General features: G+C 41.9%; 1 protein-coding gene across 7 annotated transcripts in view; it reads left to right on the plus strand.

Moving 5' to 3' along the window:
• MAP4K3 (mitogen-activated protein kinase kinase kinase kinase 3) overlaps positions 1–21,541 on the plus strand; it is a 70,391-nt gene that overhangs the window by 40,058 nt on the left and 8,792 nt on the right. For 2 of the 7 annotated variants that reach the window (XM_053383512.1, XM_053383514.1), the window contains 14 exons: positions 537–595; positions 1,943–1,981; positions 2,229–2,285; positions 3,944–4,042; positions 5,597–5,639; positions 11,379–11,541; positions 12,454–12,566; positions 13,912–13,953; positions 16,074–16,158; positions 18,284–18,363; positions 18,992–19,052; positions 19,146–19,263; positions 20,447–20,505; positions 21,395–21,498. In XM_053383512.1, coding sequence (XP_053239487.1) covers positions 537–595; positions 1,943–1,981; positions 2,229–2,285; positions 3,944–4,042; positions 5,597–5,639; positions 11,379–11,541; positions 12,454–12,566; positions 13,912–13,953; positions 16,074–16,158; positions 18,284–18,363; positions 18,992–19,052; positions 19,146–19,263; positions 20,447–20,505; positions 21,395–21,498 — 1,122 coding nt within the window. The remainder of the gene's footprint in view (positions 1–536; positions 596–1,942; positions 1,982–2,228; positions 2,286–3,943; positions 4,043–5,596; positions 5,640–11,378; positions 11,542–12,453; positions 12,567–13,911; positions 13,954–16,073; positions 16,159–18,283; positions 18,364–18,991; positions 19,053–19,145; positions 19,264–20,446; positions 20,506–21,394; positions 21,499–21,541) is intronic. The other 5 variants (XM_053383515.1, XM_053383518.1, XM_053383513.1 and 2 more) reach the window with 3 other exon arrangements.

Consider the following 21,541-nt stretch of genomic DNA (forward strand, 5'->3'; position numbering starts at 1 on the left):
GCCGGGGAACAGGGCTGTTACCATAGCTGCTGGCTTGGCTGACCTTGCACTTGCCGTTAGTTCATCCGTGGGGTGATTTACGCTTATGAAGGAAATTAGCACCTTCTCATGTCCAGTTGCTCCAACACTGTATGGGATGTGGCATTGGGGGCTGCAGCAGGAAGGAGGAATTAGCAGAAATCGGGGGTGCTGCCTACACCTTACACAAGGGAAGGTGCTTTTCTGCTTGCCCAGGAAACCTATGGATATTGTCTGTATGCAACGGTGCAACAGAGCATCTCAAGCAGAAAATTTACAAATCTTGTATCTTTTCCTCTCCTTAAATGCACAGAAGTGTCATATTAGAAGCGTAGTATTCCGTTAGTGAAATTTGAGGGAATCTGCTGTACAACATGCATTATTTGTATATGCTGTGAAGCTATTTGTGGGGCTCAAGTTTGTGTAAGAACAGCCGGAGCTAGTTAGATAATAATTATCTTTTTAAAGGGGGAATGCAATAAGATGAGACAGAGCTTGATGCTTTCTTTTCTCAATAGGATTTGCAACTAGAATATGGTCAAGGTCCCCAAGGCAGTTACTTCTTGGGTGGAAATAAGTGAGTATTTTTAGTAACACCATTCTTTTTCTCCCCCTACCCCCACCCCCAAATAATCTGGCAGTGGTTTTTAATGTAGTTATCAATTTGATGTTTATGCAGTGAAACCAGTTGTACATTTATAGTAAAAACTGACTATTTAATCCGTATTTTGAGATACTCAAGTTGGATCAAGACTAAGATCTTGCAGAGGCTCCCTTTGGAAGAAGTGGGCAGGTGGTTTTTCAATTTCTCCTGAAGTTCCAGAGCCACCTCCTATATTCTGGAGTCTAAAGCAGGAATTGGATCTCCCCTTCCTCTCCAATGGAGCATCCTGTAGACACAGTTCTCTAGTCCTGTAGTCTGGATTCAACCCAATGTAGCCTCATATATGGGTTTTTTGGTGTTGGCAGGTGTATAGCAAGGCAGCTTTATCGTCTGCATCTGTATCCACAAATGTGCCTATATGTGTGTATCTGTAATAAATACATTTTATTTTTTATTTATTGCATGTATATAGGCCACCCAATAACATATATTCTCTGAGTGGCCTCCAAGAAACAAAATACAGGAACAAAAGAAAAAGCAGTGTGAGAACTCTTAAGCCTGCAGGTGTCACACAGCCAGGGTTTAATATCACAGATTATCTGAAGGCCCTGGGAAATAAAAAGGTCTTCACCTGGCATGCAAAAGGCCATAAAGATGGCAGCCAAATGAGCCTCTCTGTGGAAGCTGTTCCACAGCTTTGATGTCACCAGTGAGCAGGTCCTAGAATCCACGCTTTGTGGAGGCACTTAGTTGGAGGGACTTGGAGCAGGTCTACTAAAGAGGACCTTAAGGTTCAGATAGGACTAGTCTTACTGCCATGGGCTTCATAAAATACCTGTAAGTGAGGGAACACTTCAAAGAGAGTTCAGTGATCCATGTTAAATTATTTTGGAAAAATAGACTTTAATGGTGCAACCCAACAAGTTAAGTCAATAGTTCAGAATTAGTGTAAATATGATAAAAGGAAGAGATAGATACTTCTTTCTTATTCTAGGTTTTGCCAATCTTTTCTTGTGGCATTGCATTATTTTAGTGTACGTTCTTCTCCCCTCCACACCCCCACACATTTTTTTACAGCAGTAACTATAATTAAGATGAGCTGTGTCCACCCAGGTGCATTAATTAGCAGGCTGGTGTACAGCTGAACACACTTAACTACACTTTAGGCTGAATAATTATTTACGTCAGACTGAAAATTCAAACAATTGATGTAATTTATTGCACAGCTTACATTTGTCAGATCATATAAAAAGTGTGTCTGATTTTGTGTGCTTTTTGCTAAATGTGTCCAGTCGTTGAATTTTACTTCTATTTTTAAAGGAGCCTTCTAAAATCAGTTGAAGAAGAACTGCATCAGCGGTAATTCTTGACTTTCTTTCTCTCTTGATTGCGAAGTCCCTTTCCTTGTGCGCAGACTGTATGTTTCTTGTATCTCTCATGGTCTAATGGTGCTTGTTTGGCTTACAGAGGACCCCTTGCTTGTCTGTCTTGCAACTGTGATTTGCTAAAAGAGAAGCTTTTTAGGATTGCAGATAACAAATCTTTTGATGGCTGAAGACAAGTTGACAATTGACATTTAGAAGTGATATCCTGTTTAATTCCTCAGGGGACATGTCGCACATCTGGAAGATGAGGAAGAAGGGGACAGTGATGACGCTAAACAGTAAGTTCTGTTAATCTTCAAAGTAGATCTGGTTTGTAGACAATCGAGAAATCTTGTTCAGTCTGTGTGTGGTTTATGATCACCCCACCAACACTTCTTGCTCCACAGTTTGGTCATCTTCAGACGCAACCCCAAACCATTGTTTAGTGTGACAGGAAGTAGCCACAGTGAGCCTTGGGCTCATGCATTCTTCTTCTCCATTCTCCTTTTGGCATGGCTGTAAGGAGAAGTTTGGAAGCTTTTGCTTCAAGTTTAGATCAACTGCAGTTTGTTGTGTTGCCTGCACTAACCAGATGTGTTTGATCATATCTATGGGTTGCTTGAAACAAACCCAGCTTCATGCCATGGGCTATGAAGCAGGCTTGTTTAAACAAACCATAGTTAATTCGTGGAATTGATTTGCTTAAATTGCCCCAGTGAGAGAGAGAGAGAGAGTGATGACTAGATAGGACTCATGAAGCTAAAATTTTGTTTGGAACATTTATTTTAAATATGCCATATTTTTCGCTCTATAAGACACACTTCCCCCCCCCTAAAATGTAAGGGGAAATGTGTGTGCGTCTTATGGAGCGAATGAAGGCTGCGCAGCTATCGCTGAAGCCAGAAGAGCAAGAGGACTCTCCTGGCTTCAGGGATAGCCACGCAAAGCCTCTTGAGCGCAGCGGGGAGCGCTCCTCCCTCTTTGCGCAAGAGGCTTTGCGTTGCTTTCTTGTTTTCCTCCTCTAAAAACTAGGTGTGTCTTATGGTCGGGTGCCTCTTATAGAGTGAAAAATACAGTATCACTAGAAGGCCGGTGAATAGGGAAGGGAGAAATAAAGAACAATACATGTAAATAACTATTATTTGGGGGGGGGCAGGAAGAATTTAAAGCTGTAACTTAACCTGTAAACTTAACTCTACTAAGAATAACAATATGCAATATTAAAATTAACTGCAATGTAACCATTGCTGTTAATTTTACATTGCCCCATCTGAACTCCACCAGAGCTCTATTTAAAACTTACTACTGAAGCTTATATAATCCCATTGCAATTTCATAGTGACCGACACCAGAGGCTCCTCTCCTGCTGCCTTAGATGAAAACATTCTACAACAGGAGCTGGTGTTACCAGCACCATACAGTGCTACCACACAGAAATAGCATCCTGATACTTTCATTTGTGCTTATAGCCTACATCTGAATGTATCAGGATGCTATTTCCATGTGGTAGTACTATATCTGAAGGGACATGTTTGGAAGCCCGATCCTGCTTGGACTTGCATGATGAGTTTCAAAGACCTTGCAGATTATATAGCAGCTGATATCATTTTTAGGATTGAAACAGCTCATCTGAAAGACCCGTCCACCAGAAGAGTTCTGCCATTAGTTGAGGCAATATGTGATACTGATTTTTACAATATAATCCTATATATATCCTATTCAAGAGTAACGACCTTTACAGTATAACCTTATACGTAACCTATTCCATGGTAAATGCCATGGAGTTCAGTGGGGCTTGCTTCCATTAAGTGGCAGTAGAATTGCTGTGCTAATTTGTCGTCTGGTTGCTTTGAGCATTGTAGTTTAAAACAAGAGAATCAAGCCTGTATTTTCAAAACCTGTCTATAGTAGCAATTTTATAAATGCAAAATATCATAAACGTGCTGTTATTTAACAGGACAGTACTGGAGTTTGGAAAAAGAAAATCAAGGAGGAAAAATGTGATTCCCCAGCAATATGTAGGGAGTCCAATCAATACCATAAACCCAAACTCTGGGTAAATAAAATACTTCATCAAGAATTTCCATTTCTGCTGGTATCTCATTTTTCTAAAGCTGGACTTTTGAGCAGGCTTTTCTTTGATACATAAGCCCATTTGGGGATAAATTGAGAGATATAGGGAGTTGGAACAAGAATGAGGCAGAATGCCTTCCTACATATTTTAATAAGTTAACCTTAGCTGTGGCCAAACTGAAATACAAAATATATATTTTTTATCAGAGGCGGAAATAATTGCATCTAGTAGCCTCTTAGAGAATATGTGCAACGTTCTTCATAGCACATCATTTTTAAAAGCCTGTCTCTTGTTCAGCATTCTGTTATACACATTTAAGTCTCACTGTTTTTAGTTGGAATTATAAATGGTATTGAATGTGGGATTGCCACTTTTAGAATTTCTCTGGCTAAACACAATCTATATAGCCTAATCTACCTTGGATCTCGATTTTTCATTCTGCCATAATCTACCTCTTTGAAATCAACCCCTCATACCATCACCCCTCCCCCCAATGATTGGTATTTAATTGTGATACAATGGGTTTTCTCAATAAGTGCTGTATTCCTAATTTCATTGTTTTAAGGGTTGATAGAAAAATGTTTACTGAAAATTCCAATGTTATGAATTTAAATCTGGTATGGGCAACTGGTTCACTACTGAGGGCTGCATTTGAAATATACCATAATCTGACATGGTACAGAAAATTTGCATATTTTAGTTACATGTAATGTAATTCATGCATCATCTTCATCAATAAAGTAGATTCCAAACTGCGGTAGAGGAAGCATATCACCTTCAAATGTGCCTTGGTAAATTCAATCCATTGTTCTGCAAGATTAGTTCCATTGGCACAAAAAGACTTCAGTTTCCTCTCCTCCCTCCCACCCCGCCATGTGTCGCCAAAACTTGCCCCAACCCTCTAAAGCTGATTTTTGAGAGTGTGCGGGAAACTGGCAGCGAGAGGGAAAGGAAGTTCCATTGCACAAACAGACGTTCATTGCTCCAGCAGAGCTGCATCGTTGGATGCTGCCCGGGGGCGGAGGAAGAAGCGTGTGGGGGGAGCGCACCTGCCTCCCCGCCCGCGCTGGGCGCCACCCCAGGACGTGTGCCATGCCCCTGCAGGTGGCACACCCCGCCCCCACCTGCTCTCCACCCCCCCCCCGGTGCAGGAGCATGAAGTTCCACCACTGATGTTGCCCCTTGATGCATGGATTTGATAACCACATGAAAAACAACGAATTTGACTTGCTGTAATTGGCTCTCCTTGTTTCCGAACCCTGATTGCTTTTGCCATTCTTTTCACATTTGCCTGCAAGCATGATGGTGAAAATTACATCTGCACACACGTTTTTTAAAAAATTAAACTGGAGTTCTGAGGAATCTGTCAAGAACCCATGGGCCACCTTAAAAATACAAAGTTTTTATATTGCCCACCCCAGTTTAGATCATTTCAGTGGTACCCTCTCTCTCTCTATCTTTATATATGTAATGAATATCTAACTTTTAAAATGATCAATGAATCTTTGTAGTTCATCCTTGTTTTCCCTCTTGTAGCTCAACTATGAAGGCTAAAGTGCCACCACCTTTACCGCCAAAGGTAAGAGGGGCTGTCACTACTTGCAGGAAATATGCTTACTGGCCTAGTTCATATGTAGCACCTCTGATCTCATAAACTTCAGTTCAAGAAAATAGATGCCTGCACATTCTCTCCTTGCCCCTGCCCTTTCAACCCCCCTGCCAGTGCCTGGCTTTGGCAACAATTTCTGGTTTCTTAAATCATTTTTCCGTTCTTTCCAAATTAAGAAACTGGCTTGGGCAACTAAGATAGCTTCACTTGAAAGCAGGAGAGAGAGAGAGATTACTATAATAAATGATGGTTTGTTAACATCTGACCTGACTATATCTGAACCATAATCTTATGTCAGATGACTACAAACCGTGGTCAGTTTTTAAAATGGAAATAGAAGTCAATGGGTGGAATTCAGCTAATACAGATATTTCATCTGTGTCGGGCCAGCCGTTACAAATGGCGCTTATTTTAGCATAAAATAAAGACGCAGAGAGCTAGTATTTTTCCTTGGACTGATGAAGCAGCTCTTTCAGACATCTTCTCCTCTCCAGTCCGGTCACTTTATTACCCTTTGTTCTCTCCAGCCGCATGGCTGCTTGCCAGTGTCTCATGTTACCTCATCTGGCCAGGGTTAAACCCACCCACACCATATAGGGTCAACACTGCCCAGAGGAAACACAACTCCTTTTAAGGTCAATACAATTCTAATACATTGTAAGGCACAGACATGCTGGTCACTGGGTCAGCAAGACACCAGGTGGCACTACAAACCTCGGCCAGGGCTTTCTGGCTCCCACATGCCCTCTTTCTTTATATTTTAAGCATAATCATATATATCAGTACCAATGGCTTTGTCGAGCGCGAGAAGCGACTCTTTTGACACCGGAAGCGGGCCGTGGACTGGAGAACCATGCAGTACATACAGAAATTAAGAAAGGAATACATTGTATATAGCAACACAAAAAAGAATGAATACATTGTATATAGCAACACAAAATAATGCAAATAACTACTATAATAATCACTATAATCAATAAATGTCGAAGCCAACTTCCATCCGGAAGCTAAGAATATAAGAATTCTGATTCCATGCTGCATAGTAGGCTTCCTTTCTAGTTTATAGCCATGCACTGGTATCGCTTCTATAGCACTGAGATTGGTCACTGTATGTTCCTGTAAGAGAACAAGAGCTATTAAAAGTGAAATTCAATGTATATTGACAGTTTGGATATATGCCCCATGATTCTTTCCCTCTTTAATTTGAAAATAACTGGGGGCAGGCATACATACCCAACATTTAGAAGCATGCAATAAACTAGTAAACTTAATCATAACTTCTACAAAAATATTATTCCTCCATATCTTATGATAATTTTCACCCTTAAAAGTCTTATTCAACAACACTGTTCTTCTAGTTCGAGAGTGGCTGAGCCGTGAATACTGCCAGCCAGTGTAGGATTCAGGTGACTGCTGCTTGCCAGCCAATAAGGTGAAATATGGTGGTTTCAACTGGACCGTGTCGTCTGCTTCTCTTCCTTGTATAATGGTGTAGCAAAAGATGGCAAGGCAAATGGTTAGGAAGCACTTCCGCAGTTGAAGGGACTTGCCATGGCTGCACGCATCGAGCTAGAACCCATAAAGGCTTGTCCTCGACATCCACTGCCACGTACCCTCGTCCCCACGTGATCAGCGGGACAGGTCCATGCCATGCGGGATCAGGCAAGCGTCTGTACACCACCAAGGGGTGGGGGAGTGCCTCCTCCTTCCTAAAATGCAATTCCGCGGGAGTATGGGTCCTAGTATGTGGATATAAGAGAATGTTAAGCACAAAAAGAACTTGGTGAACAGCTGAAGGGATGAGTGCTGTTCGAATGCTTCGGCCGCCAAGCAGTTTTAGCAATAGTGTTTTGAACGTCAGATGCGCCCTTTCCACTATCGCTTGCCCTATGGAGTTAAAGTGTATATCATGAGTTAATTTCACATTCCACAACATACAAAATTCCGAAAATGTTTTAGAAATATATGCTGGACCATTATCAGTTTTGATGCGCGTAGGTTTACCCATGACTTAGAAACAGCGGATAGTGTGCTGAAGTAAGGCTTGCAGGGCGAGAAACAAGGAAAACAAGTCAGAATCCAAGGAAGGAGTTATATAAGATATTGGTAAAATAGCAAAAAGCGATATACATACTGAGTATCCACAATAAGATTGAAAGATTGAGTAGGAAAGGATTGAAAGGCAAGAATCACAGCCGCTAGCTCTGCTCGCTGGGCAGAAGACTGTGGAGAGGTAAATAACTTTTCCATTTTCCTCCCTCTTCCCATGTCACCACCCCCCTCTTTTTTGTTCCATCCGTGAAAAGGGTTAGTGCAGAGGGGAGAGGTGTGAGAGATAAAGGGTTTGTCAAAACATAAGTGACCTGTGTCAGAAATGTCAAACGGTCATCCTTTGGAGGATTAAAAATGATGACCTATAAAATCAGCCAAAACAATTTGCATGGCAGCATTTGTGATCAATAAATGCTGCTGTTCAGTCTGTGAAAAAGGCAAATAAATTGATGCAACATCAAAACTGCTCAAAGTTTATAGCACGTGAATGTCCTTTGATAACAATTGTCTGATGTGGATTCATTTGCTGAATAAATGTTCTTCAAAGGGGTATGAGGTAAATGTAACCATTCTATAATGCAGATAGTCTTCTTCTTGTCCATCTGAGCATATAAATTTCCTGTTGACAACAATGGTGTAGCAAATACTGCCAGATGCAGCTTGTGTTCAGCACCTCTAGGTGGCGCATGCGGAAAGGTTTCAATGCTTCATCCACAAAATTTTGGCAAAGTGTAGGGGAGTTCTGCATGCTGTTGTGGCAGAACAATCCACTGATATCACTGGGTGGATTGCAATTTGTTATATACTGGCAATGTAAAAGCAAACTGTTCCTGTCTGCTGGATCCAGTGGGATAGAGATAGTTCAATGTGGCCAAAGTCAATTGTTCAGAAATAAGCTGTTCAGAAACGAGATGGTGCCATTGCTGCGGTTTTTTCTTTTGGTGGAGGCCACTGTTCTACCCACACTGAGGTATCAGTGATCTTGGTTTGCCACGCTGGAAACGCTGTATTGATAGCTACAGGTTGGTTTTTATCTTGTGCTGCTGCCAGCAATTGAGCCTTGTGGGTGGCTGTACCAACAGACTGGCAAATGTGTAGCATCGTAGCTGTATCAATGGCAGGAAGGTGTATTATCGGGCGCAACGCAACCTTACAATCCTCATTGGCATTTTCAAAGGCCAATTGTTTGATAATTATTTGTTTGGCTTCAGGATTTTCAATTTGGCTACTCACTGCTGTAATCAGCCTGTCCATAAAGGAAGGATATGATTCTCTAGGTTCTGGGATTTTTCTCATTGCTTGTTTAGCAGCAAGAGCTGTATCCCTCAATAAGATCTGCAGCAGTGTGGCTTGTACTGAAGCCTGAGCAAAGGTCCCACGCCCCATCATAGCATCCATCACATCTGCGAGGGTAAGGTTAGGATTATTTCCTCTGGCTTGGTTCAGTAAAGCAGGAGCATAAGCACCACAGGCAATTTCCCATTCGTGAGCAAACAATACACCAGCTGATGGGGGTAAAACTGTACGTGCCAAAGGCTTGATGTCATCTGGAGCCAAAAGCTGGGCTTGAATTCCTGCTGGAACACCAGCAGGTGGCATACTAACAGGGAATGCCATAGTATCCTGAGTTAAGTTACAGGCAAATACTGCACATTGCAAATGGGTAGCTACTTCTGCTGCTGCTGAAAAAGCAGGATCATTTCCAGCCAGACCACGGTATTTTTGCAAGATTGGGTCCTCTGGTGAGGAACTGCAGTCTGGAGGTTTGGGATCTGGGGCTGCAGGCAAAGCAAGGGCTGGAACACATGGCAGGACAGCAGGCTGAATTAAAGAAGCTGAAGCTTGTGTTGGCAATGCAGCTATGGAGATATTTTTTGGTGATAAAGAACCCATAGCATATCGAACCTTGCACCATGCATTTAAATTCCGTACACCAATGCTGGGATGTCCATGAAAATGTGTTCCAATTTTGTCCCAATGTTTTAATTCCAAAGTTCCTTCTGCAGGAAACCAGGGGCAATGTTCATCAATTGCCAGAATGAGCTGTATCAAATCTCCCTCAGGAACTTCCAATTTGTTGCAGGAGAGGAGAAATTTTAAGTCTTTTAAAAATTTCTGTTGGGGAGTAGTCAAAGAGCTGCCCATTTTTCTAAAATCAATATTTAAGGGATCGACTAACCTTGGATCCGTAGATGAATAGCGCTTGAAACCTTTTCCAGGCGAGGTAAGTCGATGAATATCCACTGCTTGGATCAAAAATCTTCTCACAGTCTGGCCTCAGACTGTTTGCTTCAAATCTTGCTTCTTAGCTCTCTTTTAAAAACCTCAGTCGTATCTTTTATTCAGCCTCACACGGGGCACCACTTGTCGGGCCAGCCGTTACAAATGGCGCTTATTTTAGCATAAAATAAAGACGCAGAGAGCTAGTATTTTTCCTTGGACTGATGAAGCAGCTCTTTCAGACATCTTCTCCTCTCCAGTCCGGTCACTTTATTACCCTTTGTTCTCTCCAGCCGCATGGCTGCTTGCCAGTGTCTCATGTTACCTCATCTGGCCAGGGTTAAACCCACCCACACCATATAGGGTCAACACTGCCCAGAGGAAACACAACTCCTTTTAAGGTCAATACAATTCTAATACATTGTAAGGCACAGACATGCTGGTCACTGGGTCAGCAAGACACCAGGTGGCACTACAAACCTCGGCCAGGGCTTTCTGGCTCCCACACATCTGTGCTAGTATATTAGCTTGCCAGTTGGAATGATCCCTCCTTACCAACCACATAATGCTGTTCTGGGGGTTCTCCCAACCTCCCCAGAACCTAACCTCAATGCAGTTTACAAAAAGAGGAAAACAGTAACAGTAACCTAAAAACATCTGAACACAGTGATAGTTTCAGTTGCCTTCTCTTTTAGCAGTCTGCTTTGCCAAACTGTTTCCCCCAGTATACATGCTGTTTTTTAGCCTGTTGAATGGCAATCTTCATGGGTCGCATCCAGTTCTGCCCCCTCTCTATTCATGGAAGGCATCTGTCAGGATCATGAGGGGAGCAGTTTTCAGCTGCTACTCCACTCTGCAGCCCCTGAAATCTGCTCCAGAGGTTTCCCCAGCTCTTCATAGCAGATTTACAGAAGCAGCGAGAAAATCACCAAAAATTACTTTCTTCTCCGTCTGTTGACAGATAGCTTATGTCAGTGGAGGGAACATAATACATTGTTAAGTCCCTCTTTTAAGTTAATTCTATTTGGCTAATATGCAGGTGATATATGTGATTTTAGAAAACCATAATCAGATTTGCACCTTGTCCAAAAACAGACTGAAGGCTGTTTTACTGATGTTTTCAATTATGCTTTACAGATTTTTAGTTAGATTTTATTGTATTTTATATGTTATGAGCCACATTATATTTTATGAAACAGCAGGTTATAAATTTGCAAACAAACAAACAAAATAGGGATGTTTTCTGTAGACTTTTAGAAAGTCTTTCTATCCAGCCATGAAATTTCAGCTGAAGAATTCCTTATACGTGGCTCCTGTTGCTTCTTCATTTCTACTGTATTCCCTGAACACATTTTAATGACTTGGCATCAAAGTTTTAATATGAAGGTGATGTGATATGAATTCAAAAACATGGACTAATAAATTTTATAATTTCAGCCTAAATCCATCTACGTACCACAGGAGATGCATTCTTCTGAGGATGATAATCAAGGAACCATCAAAAGATGTCCTGTTTCAGAAAGTCCTGCAAAATCAAACACCCAAGTACCACCCAGACCACCACCACCTCGGTTACCACCACAGAAATCTCATGCTTTAGGTAATGTTGATGAATTACAGATGATTCACAAATTCTTTAATAACAGCAATTTAATTTTGCCTTCTTCAATACATATCCCAGAATTATTCTTAAATAAGCATGTTTTGCTCTGGTCAAGCAGCAGAAAATGCACACTAAAAAACACACCCCTGTTTAGATTCTAGTGGTGTTTCTCCCCCCCCCCCCCACCTTCTTTAAGCCGCTGAACATGGAAATAAATTCTAAAATAAATTCTAAAATCATGTTTATCAAAACTATGTACATGTCTGTGATATGTTGTAGTGATGTGTGTCCAAACTACAATCATTGAGGACTACGGAATTCTGCCACTGAAGACTTTCACATGGCTTAGGACAAAAAACAGCACTTCCACCAGAACAGAATAAACTTTATTCCCTTCACTGGTATCCCCTCATGCTTTCCAAACTTGTCCCTCAGCCCCAAAGTTAAGCATGAACAGATAGGCCTTGTAGTACTTCTGAACATGTTCCAGCTTGGACTTTAGTAAAATGGAGTCCCAATTGCTCTTCATGCATTTAGTGCCTGAAGCTGAGGCATAGATGACTTCATTAAGCACATCAAGACCCATGGGCCTATTTAGGCCTGGTCATTTCCCCCAAACCGTGTCCACTTGCCGTCATATGTGACACCAGTCTTAGTTGAATCGGCTGTCTTAGGGAGTTCCCAACTGAGAACTTCCCAGTACAGCCAGTGGGTCTGCTCTCAGTACCGATCAGCTTATAGGCGCTGTGATTGACAGATGAGCAGCCCCACCTACCTATGACGGTTGGCCCAAGGGATGGGGGAGGTAAGGGTTTGGCCACCCTGGATTAAGCAAACACCCTTCGGGAATCTTGCTAATTGTAATGGTGGTTTATGCTCTGTAATGGTCTCTGAATTTTTCTTGTGAAGGTAATGGATTGAATTCTGTCCAGACAAATGGCGACAGAGAAGGATCTCCCCATCAAGAGCCAAATGAGAATAGACACACAAATCTCTCTAGAAGAGAAAAGAAGGAAGTTCTGGTAGGTAATGTTCCATTTGCCTGTTTCTGTAAAGCGCACGGGAAAGCCTCAAAATGAGCATGTCGCTTCCTGGTTTCCGTGTGCTATATATTTGGCATCTTCATTTGCAGTATTTTGTAATATGTGCATTGGAGCATCTGGGTAAGCTAGAAGCTTTTGGATGGAGGTGTCTGTGTAAAATTAAGCAGTGTACAGTCATACCTCAGGATGAATATGCTTCAGGTTAGGCAAATTCGGGTTGTGCTCCGTGGCGACCCGAAAGTAATGGAGTGCGTTACTTCCGGGTTTCACCACGTGTCAAAATGGCGTCATGCGCAGAAGCGCCAAAACGTGACATGCGCAGACGCGTGGACATGGGTTACGTTCGCTTCAGGATGCGAACGGGGCTCCGGAACGGATCCCCTTCATATCCCAAGGTACCACTGTATTGCCACATAGGCCCAAGCCATGAATCTATATGTGTCTGAAACCTACGTTTTCATCTTCAGGAACTAAGCCCTTCGTGAACAAAATGACAGAAGGGAATTACCTGTTCCTTCTGTGATCCTGGCTGCTGTCAGTCTGAAGGAGGTGGCCCAGAAACGAGCGTGTTTTACCACGTACACAGGAGCCCAGTATTAGCACCTCACTGCCTGTGCAAAAAACAACAACATATCTTAAGATATTCAGAAAGGAATAACAGACAAGGCTAGATCTTTTCCAAAAAACATGAAGTTTGCAGGGCAAAAGAATGAAGCCAGTCCCAGAAAATGAAGGTCGGGGGGAGATAAGGAGTGAGAGAGTTGAGGTGGCCGTGAGCCCAAGGCAGCTGCATGGAAATGCTTCAGTGCCTGGGGGGGGGAAAGAGGGGAACACTGAAAGCTGGAGAGCTGCGGAAAAAATTGAAAGCGAGGAAGTGGGAGTGTATACTGTTACTGTGAAGCACGTCTCCAGATTTGGATCTGGAACAGGGAGATCATTCCTGAGGTTACACTGAGCTTCGAAAGTCCTGTAGAACTGCACCAATAATCTCCAGCCACCTTTCCATATTCAGACTTGGAGCGGAGAGGAGCAGCGGTGCATTGCTTTTGGCACTGGATTGCATAAGCTCCAAGCTTGCTCTCCAGGTTACAGCAGGAAGCAGGGGTGATCTTCCCCATGGTTAGTGCTGTGGAGACAACCTGCAGTCCCTCCACAGATCCAGCCTGGAAAGCAGGGCTGGGATTCCTCTCACCACATTCACCATGGCAAGCGAAACTGGGGACTCGCGAATGCATGTGTACGAAGCTTGCTCCTTCAGTGTTCGTGTCACAAATATAGCTCATCTTTCAAAGTCACAATTCAAATGTGCATTTTTGTTTTCCAGAAACCAATTAGTAATGGTCTTCCTCCTACACCAAAAGTGCATGTAAGTATTGAGTTTCGCATAGGATGATTTATTCAAAGTATCTTAAATTCTGTCTCAGGGCATTGTTGACTACCATTTATGTTAAAGATTTAACCCTCATAGTGTTATATATGTTGAACTGCTAGAATGTAGCTGAACTAGTTTTGGAGTGACAGCTTCCCCATATGTGTATGATACACCTAATAATAATAATAATAATAATAATAATACACTTACTAGGCCTTCTTCCAAGTCCAATTCAGGCTATTCTGCTCAAATAGAATTTATAACTTCTTGTATTTATTCATTGTCTTGTAGATCAGGTATCAGTAATTTAGTTGTCTGTAGATGGGGTAGATTGTATGAGGCAATATTTTTTACAAAAATGAGTTGAATTTATAATTCAGCTATAGTTATATTCTTAACTAAATACAGTTACTGAATCTTGAAATGCAGTGTTGCACTTTTATCACAGAATTGGACTTCAAGGGAAGAACGATGGAATCCCATTAGATGACTTCAAAATTAAATACCTCTTACTAAGTCTGTTTGAGCCACAGTATATCCTTTTATGCTAAAATTCCTTCTTAGAAGAAAATTGGGTCTCCAGTTTGAAGAGTCCACCTAATTTAGCATATTTTGATTACTAGAAATGTTGGAGAGTAGGCTAGAGAACTCAACACGCTGTCAAATGCAGTTTCGGTTTTCATTCCTTTAGGGACAACTTGCCCTACTTTCTTCTGCATAGCATATAATACTAGGCTGAATGTTTTGAGACTGCAGGAGTGGATTTTGTCCCTGACAAAATGTGATCATTCTTACAACTTTCAGTTTCCTTCTTTATGCCTTCTAAGTTTGTGGAGGTATTAACACAAGCAAATTCTAGTTCTTATACTTAAAATAAAATAAAATTCAGGTCAAAGGCTAGCTTTTCCTCAGTATTGTACTAGAAGAAAAATTGAGAGCTCTTCAAGCTTTTTGTCCTTCCATAGCTATGCACAACATGCTCTTCACTGCAAAGTAAAGTGAATGGCTGGATCAGGAGAACTGAGGATCCTCCTGGATTCTTTGAGGCCAGGTCCCCATTAAAAATAATACCTTAAGTGGGTTTTGTTTTTTTCCTTTTGGCTGTTCCTTTTTCTATTCCAGAGGAGCAGTGGGAATTGAAAACTTGTGCTTAATGGGTTTTCCAGAACGCATGTTACGTACAAATAAAATATATATCTAAGATGCTTTCTTTAAAAACCGGGTTTTGAATTTGCCTACTTGTAATATTTGATTTTAATTTGCTCCTTGGAATTGTCCACAGAATAAGTCCATTAAACAGTGTGACAGGTTAGAAATCAGAGGGGACGCTGAGTCTGAGTACCCCATTCATTTTTTTAACACAAGTAGTATTCCTGAGTATTTCAGGAGCAGGTTAGTTGGCAACTAAGTGGAGTTTCCCTGTATTTAATTAGTTATGTACTTCAGTCCTTTTTTTTTGACAACTTTGCTGAAGAAAAAGGGAGCTTCTTCTCAGGTGGTATACCATCCTCCACTTTAACATTTAGAATAGTGCACTTAAGGTTACTACTGAGCCACCTCCACTTTAACATTTAGAATAGTGCACTTAAGGTTACTACTGAGCCAAAACATTGTCTTGTGCTCATGTATCAAAAAGTGCCTCCCATTTTCAACATCATTGCAAATATATTTGCATTGTTTCAGTGTTGTTCTTGCCACCATTTGCCTTCTCTTTCTTTACCCTTACTCTTCCTTGTTTTCCCATTTTATCTGATTGGCTGTGGCAACAAACATAATTCTGTGCCAATGTTTTAATGCTAAATCTCACGTTATGATGAAATGTGCCCATTAACCACATAATATTGGTTGCTGTAGCTAATCAGATTGAATGGCACTGTGGGCAAATAATGTAAAGGACAGTCAGTGAAGGAAGAGGAAGAAAATGGCACCAAGAAACAACTGCGGAAAAACTGCACCTCACAGAATTGAAATACCATAGATTTTGGTGGCATTTCTTCAGTAATATGAGTGCACCTATTGTGCTAATTTTGTGACTGAAGTTAAGCAGTATTCAGTGAAGACACACGTGAGATGAATTCTCTGTTGTAAAAATTGTGTCCTTTTATTTTTCACAGATGGGTGCTTGCTTTTCAAAGGTTTTCAATGGATGCCCCTTGAAAATTCATTGTGCAACTTCATGGATAAATCCTGATACAAGAGGTAATATTCAGTTTCAGCCAGGATGAGAAAGAAACACTTAAGAACAATTTTGTAAGGATTTGAGAGTTCTGTCCTTCCCTGGGAATTCACAAACTTTCTCTCTCCCATGCAGTATTCTCTGCCCTCATAACACGATAGATTCTTTCCAGGTTATGTCTTTGGAATCCATTTGCAAGATACATTTCAAAGCTTTTACCCTGTCAGAAGCCCAAATTGCTTTTCTAGTTATACTGGGCAAGTCAACACCGCTCCATTTGGGCAGATTTATTAAGCCAGTATGGCATCCTAGGACAACTACAATTCATGTATAATTGCCAGACTTACCCAGATTCTCTTGTACACTTTGCACTTAGGCTTAATATTTCACTTTCCATTTAAGATAGATCCTTTTGAGCTTCTTTGTACTGTTCAGGGTTCTACTACCTTGAGTTTGAAGATGTATTTTAATATCTGTTTAATTTTCCATGAACCTGCTGCATCACTATTCAGTCCTGACTCCAGATAATTTAATGAATAAGACTTGGTCCCAGGGGCAGGAAACCAGGATTTATTGGGGGGGAGGGATATGCAGTGGTTTCTGACTCTCAATGGTTTCACAGCAAGTAAAGATATTTGCTGCCATGACTAGTCTTGTACTAATCACTTTTGCCTTAGCCTCTGACCTGGTGAAGAGAGCACAGCAGAGGTTATATTTTCAGAGAATCCTCCGGAAAAACAATCTCTCAAAGGACCTGTTGATGGCATTTTACCATTGCACTGTGGAGAGTGTACTAACTTATGGTCTCTGTGTGTGGTTTGGGAGCTGCACGGCCAGGGAAAAAACAATGCTATCCAGGGTTGTAAGGACTGCAGAGAGAATTATTGGGTGCACTCTTCCCACCTTAGATCAAATCTATGCTTCCAGGTGCCATAAGAAAGCGGCAGAGATAGCACATGATAGTACGCACCTCGGAAATGATCTCTTTCAGCTTCTGCCTTCTGGAAGAAGGTATAGGGTTATAAAGGCCAGGACTAGCCGCCTGAGAAACAGTTTCTATTCTAATGCAATTCTGGTTCTAAATGCAGCATGCTCCCTGTTCATATCTGTAAGACATGAGTCTCAAATGGTTGCCTTTGGTTAGAATTCTGTATAGCTCTGCTGACCAGTTGGAGACTGGTTCTTTGTGTTAGAACCAGCATAACCTGCTAAGCCATGGTTTTACACCATGGGATTGTAACACAACCAGAAACCCATGCAGATTTATGAGCCTGAAATTTTCCCACTCTTGGCCTGGTCTACACACCTAGTAGAACAAAATGGCAGTATCTTAAAAGCATGAGAGTGAACTATATACCACAAATGAGAAATAACAACTTGTTCTCGTCATGTAAAACCTCATAGCAAGGTGGGAAACAAGATCGTAGCTCTGTCTCCTGTCCATTTTTCAGCTTGCAGCTAGCTTTATATTTTATGTAGGAAAGCATTCAGAAATGTGATACTCCCATCTGCTGGTCTGAAAGTAGTGCAGTCAGTTCTACCACATAACCATCTCATTCTTCTTTATAAGTAGACCCAGTGAAAGTTAAATAGCACCAGTTCCAGAACAGGATAAACCTTACACTATTGATAAGAAGTTCATTCATTGTTGAAGTCTGACACTGCTTCACAGGGGACAATAGTAACTGTTTCTTCCTTTAGAACAAACCAAAGTTCAGTGTTACATATGAACTTGGGGAATTGTAATTCGTTTTCACCCAAGTTAGTTAAAACAAACCAGAATTAACCTGTAGTTTCAGATCAAGAACAAGAACAAGGCACAGTTCCCCAAATGAATGCATAACAAAGAACTGTGGCTTGCTTTGAAGTGAAAATGGAAAATGTCACACTCTTCTCTCATGTGCTGTCTGCTGTCTACTAGGCCAAGTGTTTTGTTTTGTTTTTAATGTGAACCACCCTGAGACCTCCGGGTATAGGGCGGTATATAAATTCAATAAATAATAATAATTATTATTAACCTGGCTGATACTCCTGCTTGTATTATGTATTGTTATGCACTTTTTTGCTTTTAACATCTGTTAGTTGCTTTAAGGGGCTTTTGCCTTGTAAAGTGGGGCATTTATAGTAAATATGTTTGTATCTTTGTAGACCAGTACTTGATATTTGGTGCTGAGGAAGGGATTTACACCTTAAACCTTAATGAGCTCCATGAAACATCAATGGAACAGGTTTGTTTTCAGATTTTGCTTTTCCTATGTAGTGGTGTGATATTTTAAAATTTAGTATTTCCCAGCGTAGCCCAACATAATGAGGGGAATTCAGTGTAGCACTAGGGAGATTGTTCCATTAGCACAAGCATTTCCACTTGCTTGCTTATTTATTTATTCCATTTTTATACTGCCCTTCATCTGAAGATAATCTGAATGCAAGTATGTGTAAATGTAGAGCCACAAGATTAAGGTATTTACAGAGCTCAGCTTGAATAAGGCCTCCGAGAGTTTGCTTTCCCTAAGAATGGCAGCTCTCACCAGAGAACTCCTCACCTCTCATCCTGGCTGTATACCAATGCTCAGCCTCTCCTATAAGAGAGAGTACAGATAATACCATCATTATTCTTGGAAACAAGGAGTTGTGCTCTCTCTCGTTCCTTCCTGAGGCAATTAAAAAAAAAAGCAAGTCCCTTTGGTTTTGCCACTTCAGCAGCAGCCCTAGAAATAATGTTCACTCTGCCTCACAGAAGCTCAAGAAAATATACTGCTCTCACCATATATATAGCAATTTCTTACCCATCATAATGCCTCTTTCAAAATTACTTTATTCTTTTATTATTACTTTACATTATATTCCCTACGCCAGCTGTTTCCCCGACGGTGCACGTGGCTGTACGTTATGAACAATTGTTTGCTATCGATATCTGGTAAGACCTCTTTTTGAATAATTTGGGACGTAAATGCCTGGGCTCTGTTGCTCTGTTCAACTTTTTGTACTACATTGGCTGTTTTATTTGCAGGTAAAGCTTCTCAGCTTTATTCCCATAATTTGCCGGGTTTATTTGATTATGCAAGGCAAATGCAAAAATTACCTGTGGCTATCCCAGCGCACAAACTTCCTGACAGAATACTCCCCAGGTAAATAAGTTTGTGCTACTTTTGTTTCTTTTTTGAGTGGGGTTCCAAATGTGTAATATTCAGGTTGTGAGGGGTGGGTCGTGCTGCAGCACCTTGGAGGGCAGATTAAACCCACACTCAGCAGCAGTGGTCTGCCCCACACCCTCCCACACTGATGGATTTGGGGCAGAAACAGCAATAGCACTGCCCTCACAGCGATAGCATAGGGTGAGGTGGCAGCAAGGTCAGGGGAGCTTTGGGTTGGCTGTACTGTCCTGCAATTGCACATGCATCTGCAGGGCCACCAGCAACAACCAGGAGGTCCCTGAGACCTTGCTACTGCCTTGCTCTGCACTGCCCCAATGAGCATAGCTCCTGCAGCACCAGGAGGGAGCTACCACTCCTCTGCCCCCTTACATATACAGTTATACCTCGGATTGAAGTAGCTTCAGGTTGAGCATTTTTGGGTTGCGCTCCGTGGCAACCCAGAAGTAACAGAACGTGTTACCTCCAGGTTTCGCCGCATGCGCAGACACTCAAAATTACGTCACGCACATGCACAGAAGCGGCGAATCGTGACTCGCGCAGACGCGGGTTGTGTTCACTTTAGGATGCGAACGGGGCTCCGGAACGGATCCTGTTCGCATCCAGAGGTACCACTGTAGTGCTGCAGAAGAGAAAGTACGATTGGTGCTCAGCGGCATAGCTAGCCGCTCGGGTGCCTGGTGTGGGGGCATGTCCTGCAGCCAGGGGCGGGGTGATCTGCCTGTGGGGGCGGGGCAAGCCTCTCCGTCGCTTGGAACCTCTCCGCTGCCTCCCCCTCAGCTGTAGGGCGACTGAGGGAGAGGCAGTAGGCAGATGCAAGTCCCACGCTGCCGTTTCAGGCAGTGCGGAACCTGCAGGCACCTAAGCCACCACATCACTCCTAAAAACTTTTGTGAGCCCAGTTTTTTAAAAAATTAATAATAATTATCACACACACACCCCAATGTTGACACCCAGGGCGGACCGCACCCCCCCTTCCTCCACCACTGTTGGTGCTTACCTGAAGCATAGATTTGCGAGGGTGTCATGCAGGCACTGGGTTGTGACAAGGTGTGTTCATGGAACTTCTGGGCCTGTTCATGGAACTTCAGCTGGATCATCATGATGCAAAGGACAATTAGGAGGTTAACTTGTATTTTTAAATATATATGTATTCCAGGAAGTTTGCAGTGTCAACCAAAATTCCAGACACAAAGATGTGTCAGAAGTGTTGTGTGGGTAAGTAGAGATACTATCTAACATCAACGCATACGTACAAATTAGACATTTAGTGTAATTTGTACTTTGATTACTTTGGCAATAAAATGGTTTGCTTGGAATTTAACATCGGATACCTTTTGGACCTCTCAAAATGCCTCTGTAGTATCTGGGTGTTTCATCATTCTGTGAAATGTCACACAACAGTGGGGAATCGGCTTAGGGAGAGAAACATAGGAAGGTAGAAAAGAAAGGGGAAGGCAGCAGTCAAGGGGGTGGGGAGTCCTCTCTGCAGTTTCCTCTGTATTTCTCAGGTGTTAATGTGTGCAGGTGGCAACCGCAGGTCACAAAGGGAAGGGTGGAAAGAACAGCAAAATGTGGGGAAATTAGGCTCTTTACTACAGTTCAGCAGAGGTTGTTCATGTGACAGGTTGTGACTATTGTATAATTCTTGCATTTAGTGAAAAACCTGGACAAATATAGTCTTTAAGTAAATTGCAGTATGTCTTCTGTATTTGCTAGCAGGACCATCCCATGTGAGGACTTTCAACTTTCAAGAGCTTACTCTGGACTTGAGCCACTGGTTCTCATAGTCTGAAGCTTGAAATCCCTCACATGAAGAGAGAAAATGAGTCTCAGGCAGTCAAGCCCTACCAGATGCCTCATCTTAGCCAGGAGCTTTTTCAGTAGTAGGATTATATGTGTCAGAAATGGGGAAATATTTGTGATAGTTCCATGGCTATCTGTATCTCACTGCCAGGCTTGAGATTCTCCCCAGCTGGTGTACCAGGAAAGAAATCCATCAGAGCAGCATTGGTCTTTTGCAGATCACATCTCTAGCATTACACAGGACTCATCTACACTTTGCTTTACTGTGAAGGGTTTTTAAAAAATCGTTTTTCTTTCTTAGTGAGGAATCCTTACTCAGGACACAAATACCTTTGTGGGGCCCTGCAGTCTAGTATCATTCTATTAGAGTGGGTTGAGCCAATGCAGAAATTCATGTTGATCAAGGTAGGTTGCATTTGAAAAGTTATCCTGCTGTAAATGTTACTCT

The sequence above is a fragment of the Podarcis raffonei genome, chromosome 3, assembly GCF_027172205.1.
Source record: "Podarcis raffonei isolate rPodRaf1 chromosome 3, rPodRaf1.pri, whole genome shotgun sequence".
Lineage (NCBI taxonomy): Eukaryota > Metazoa > Chordata > Lepidosauria > Squamata > Lacertidae > Podarcis > Podarcis raffonei.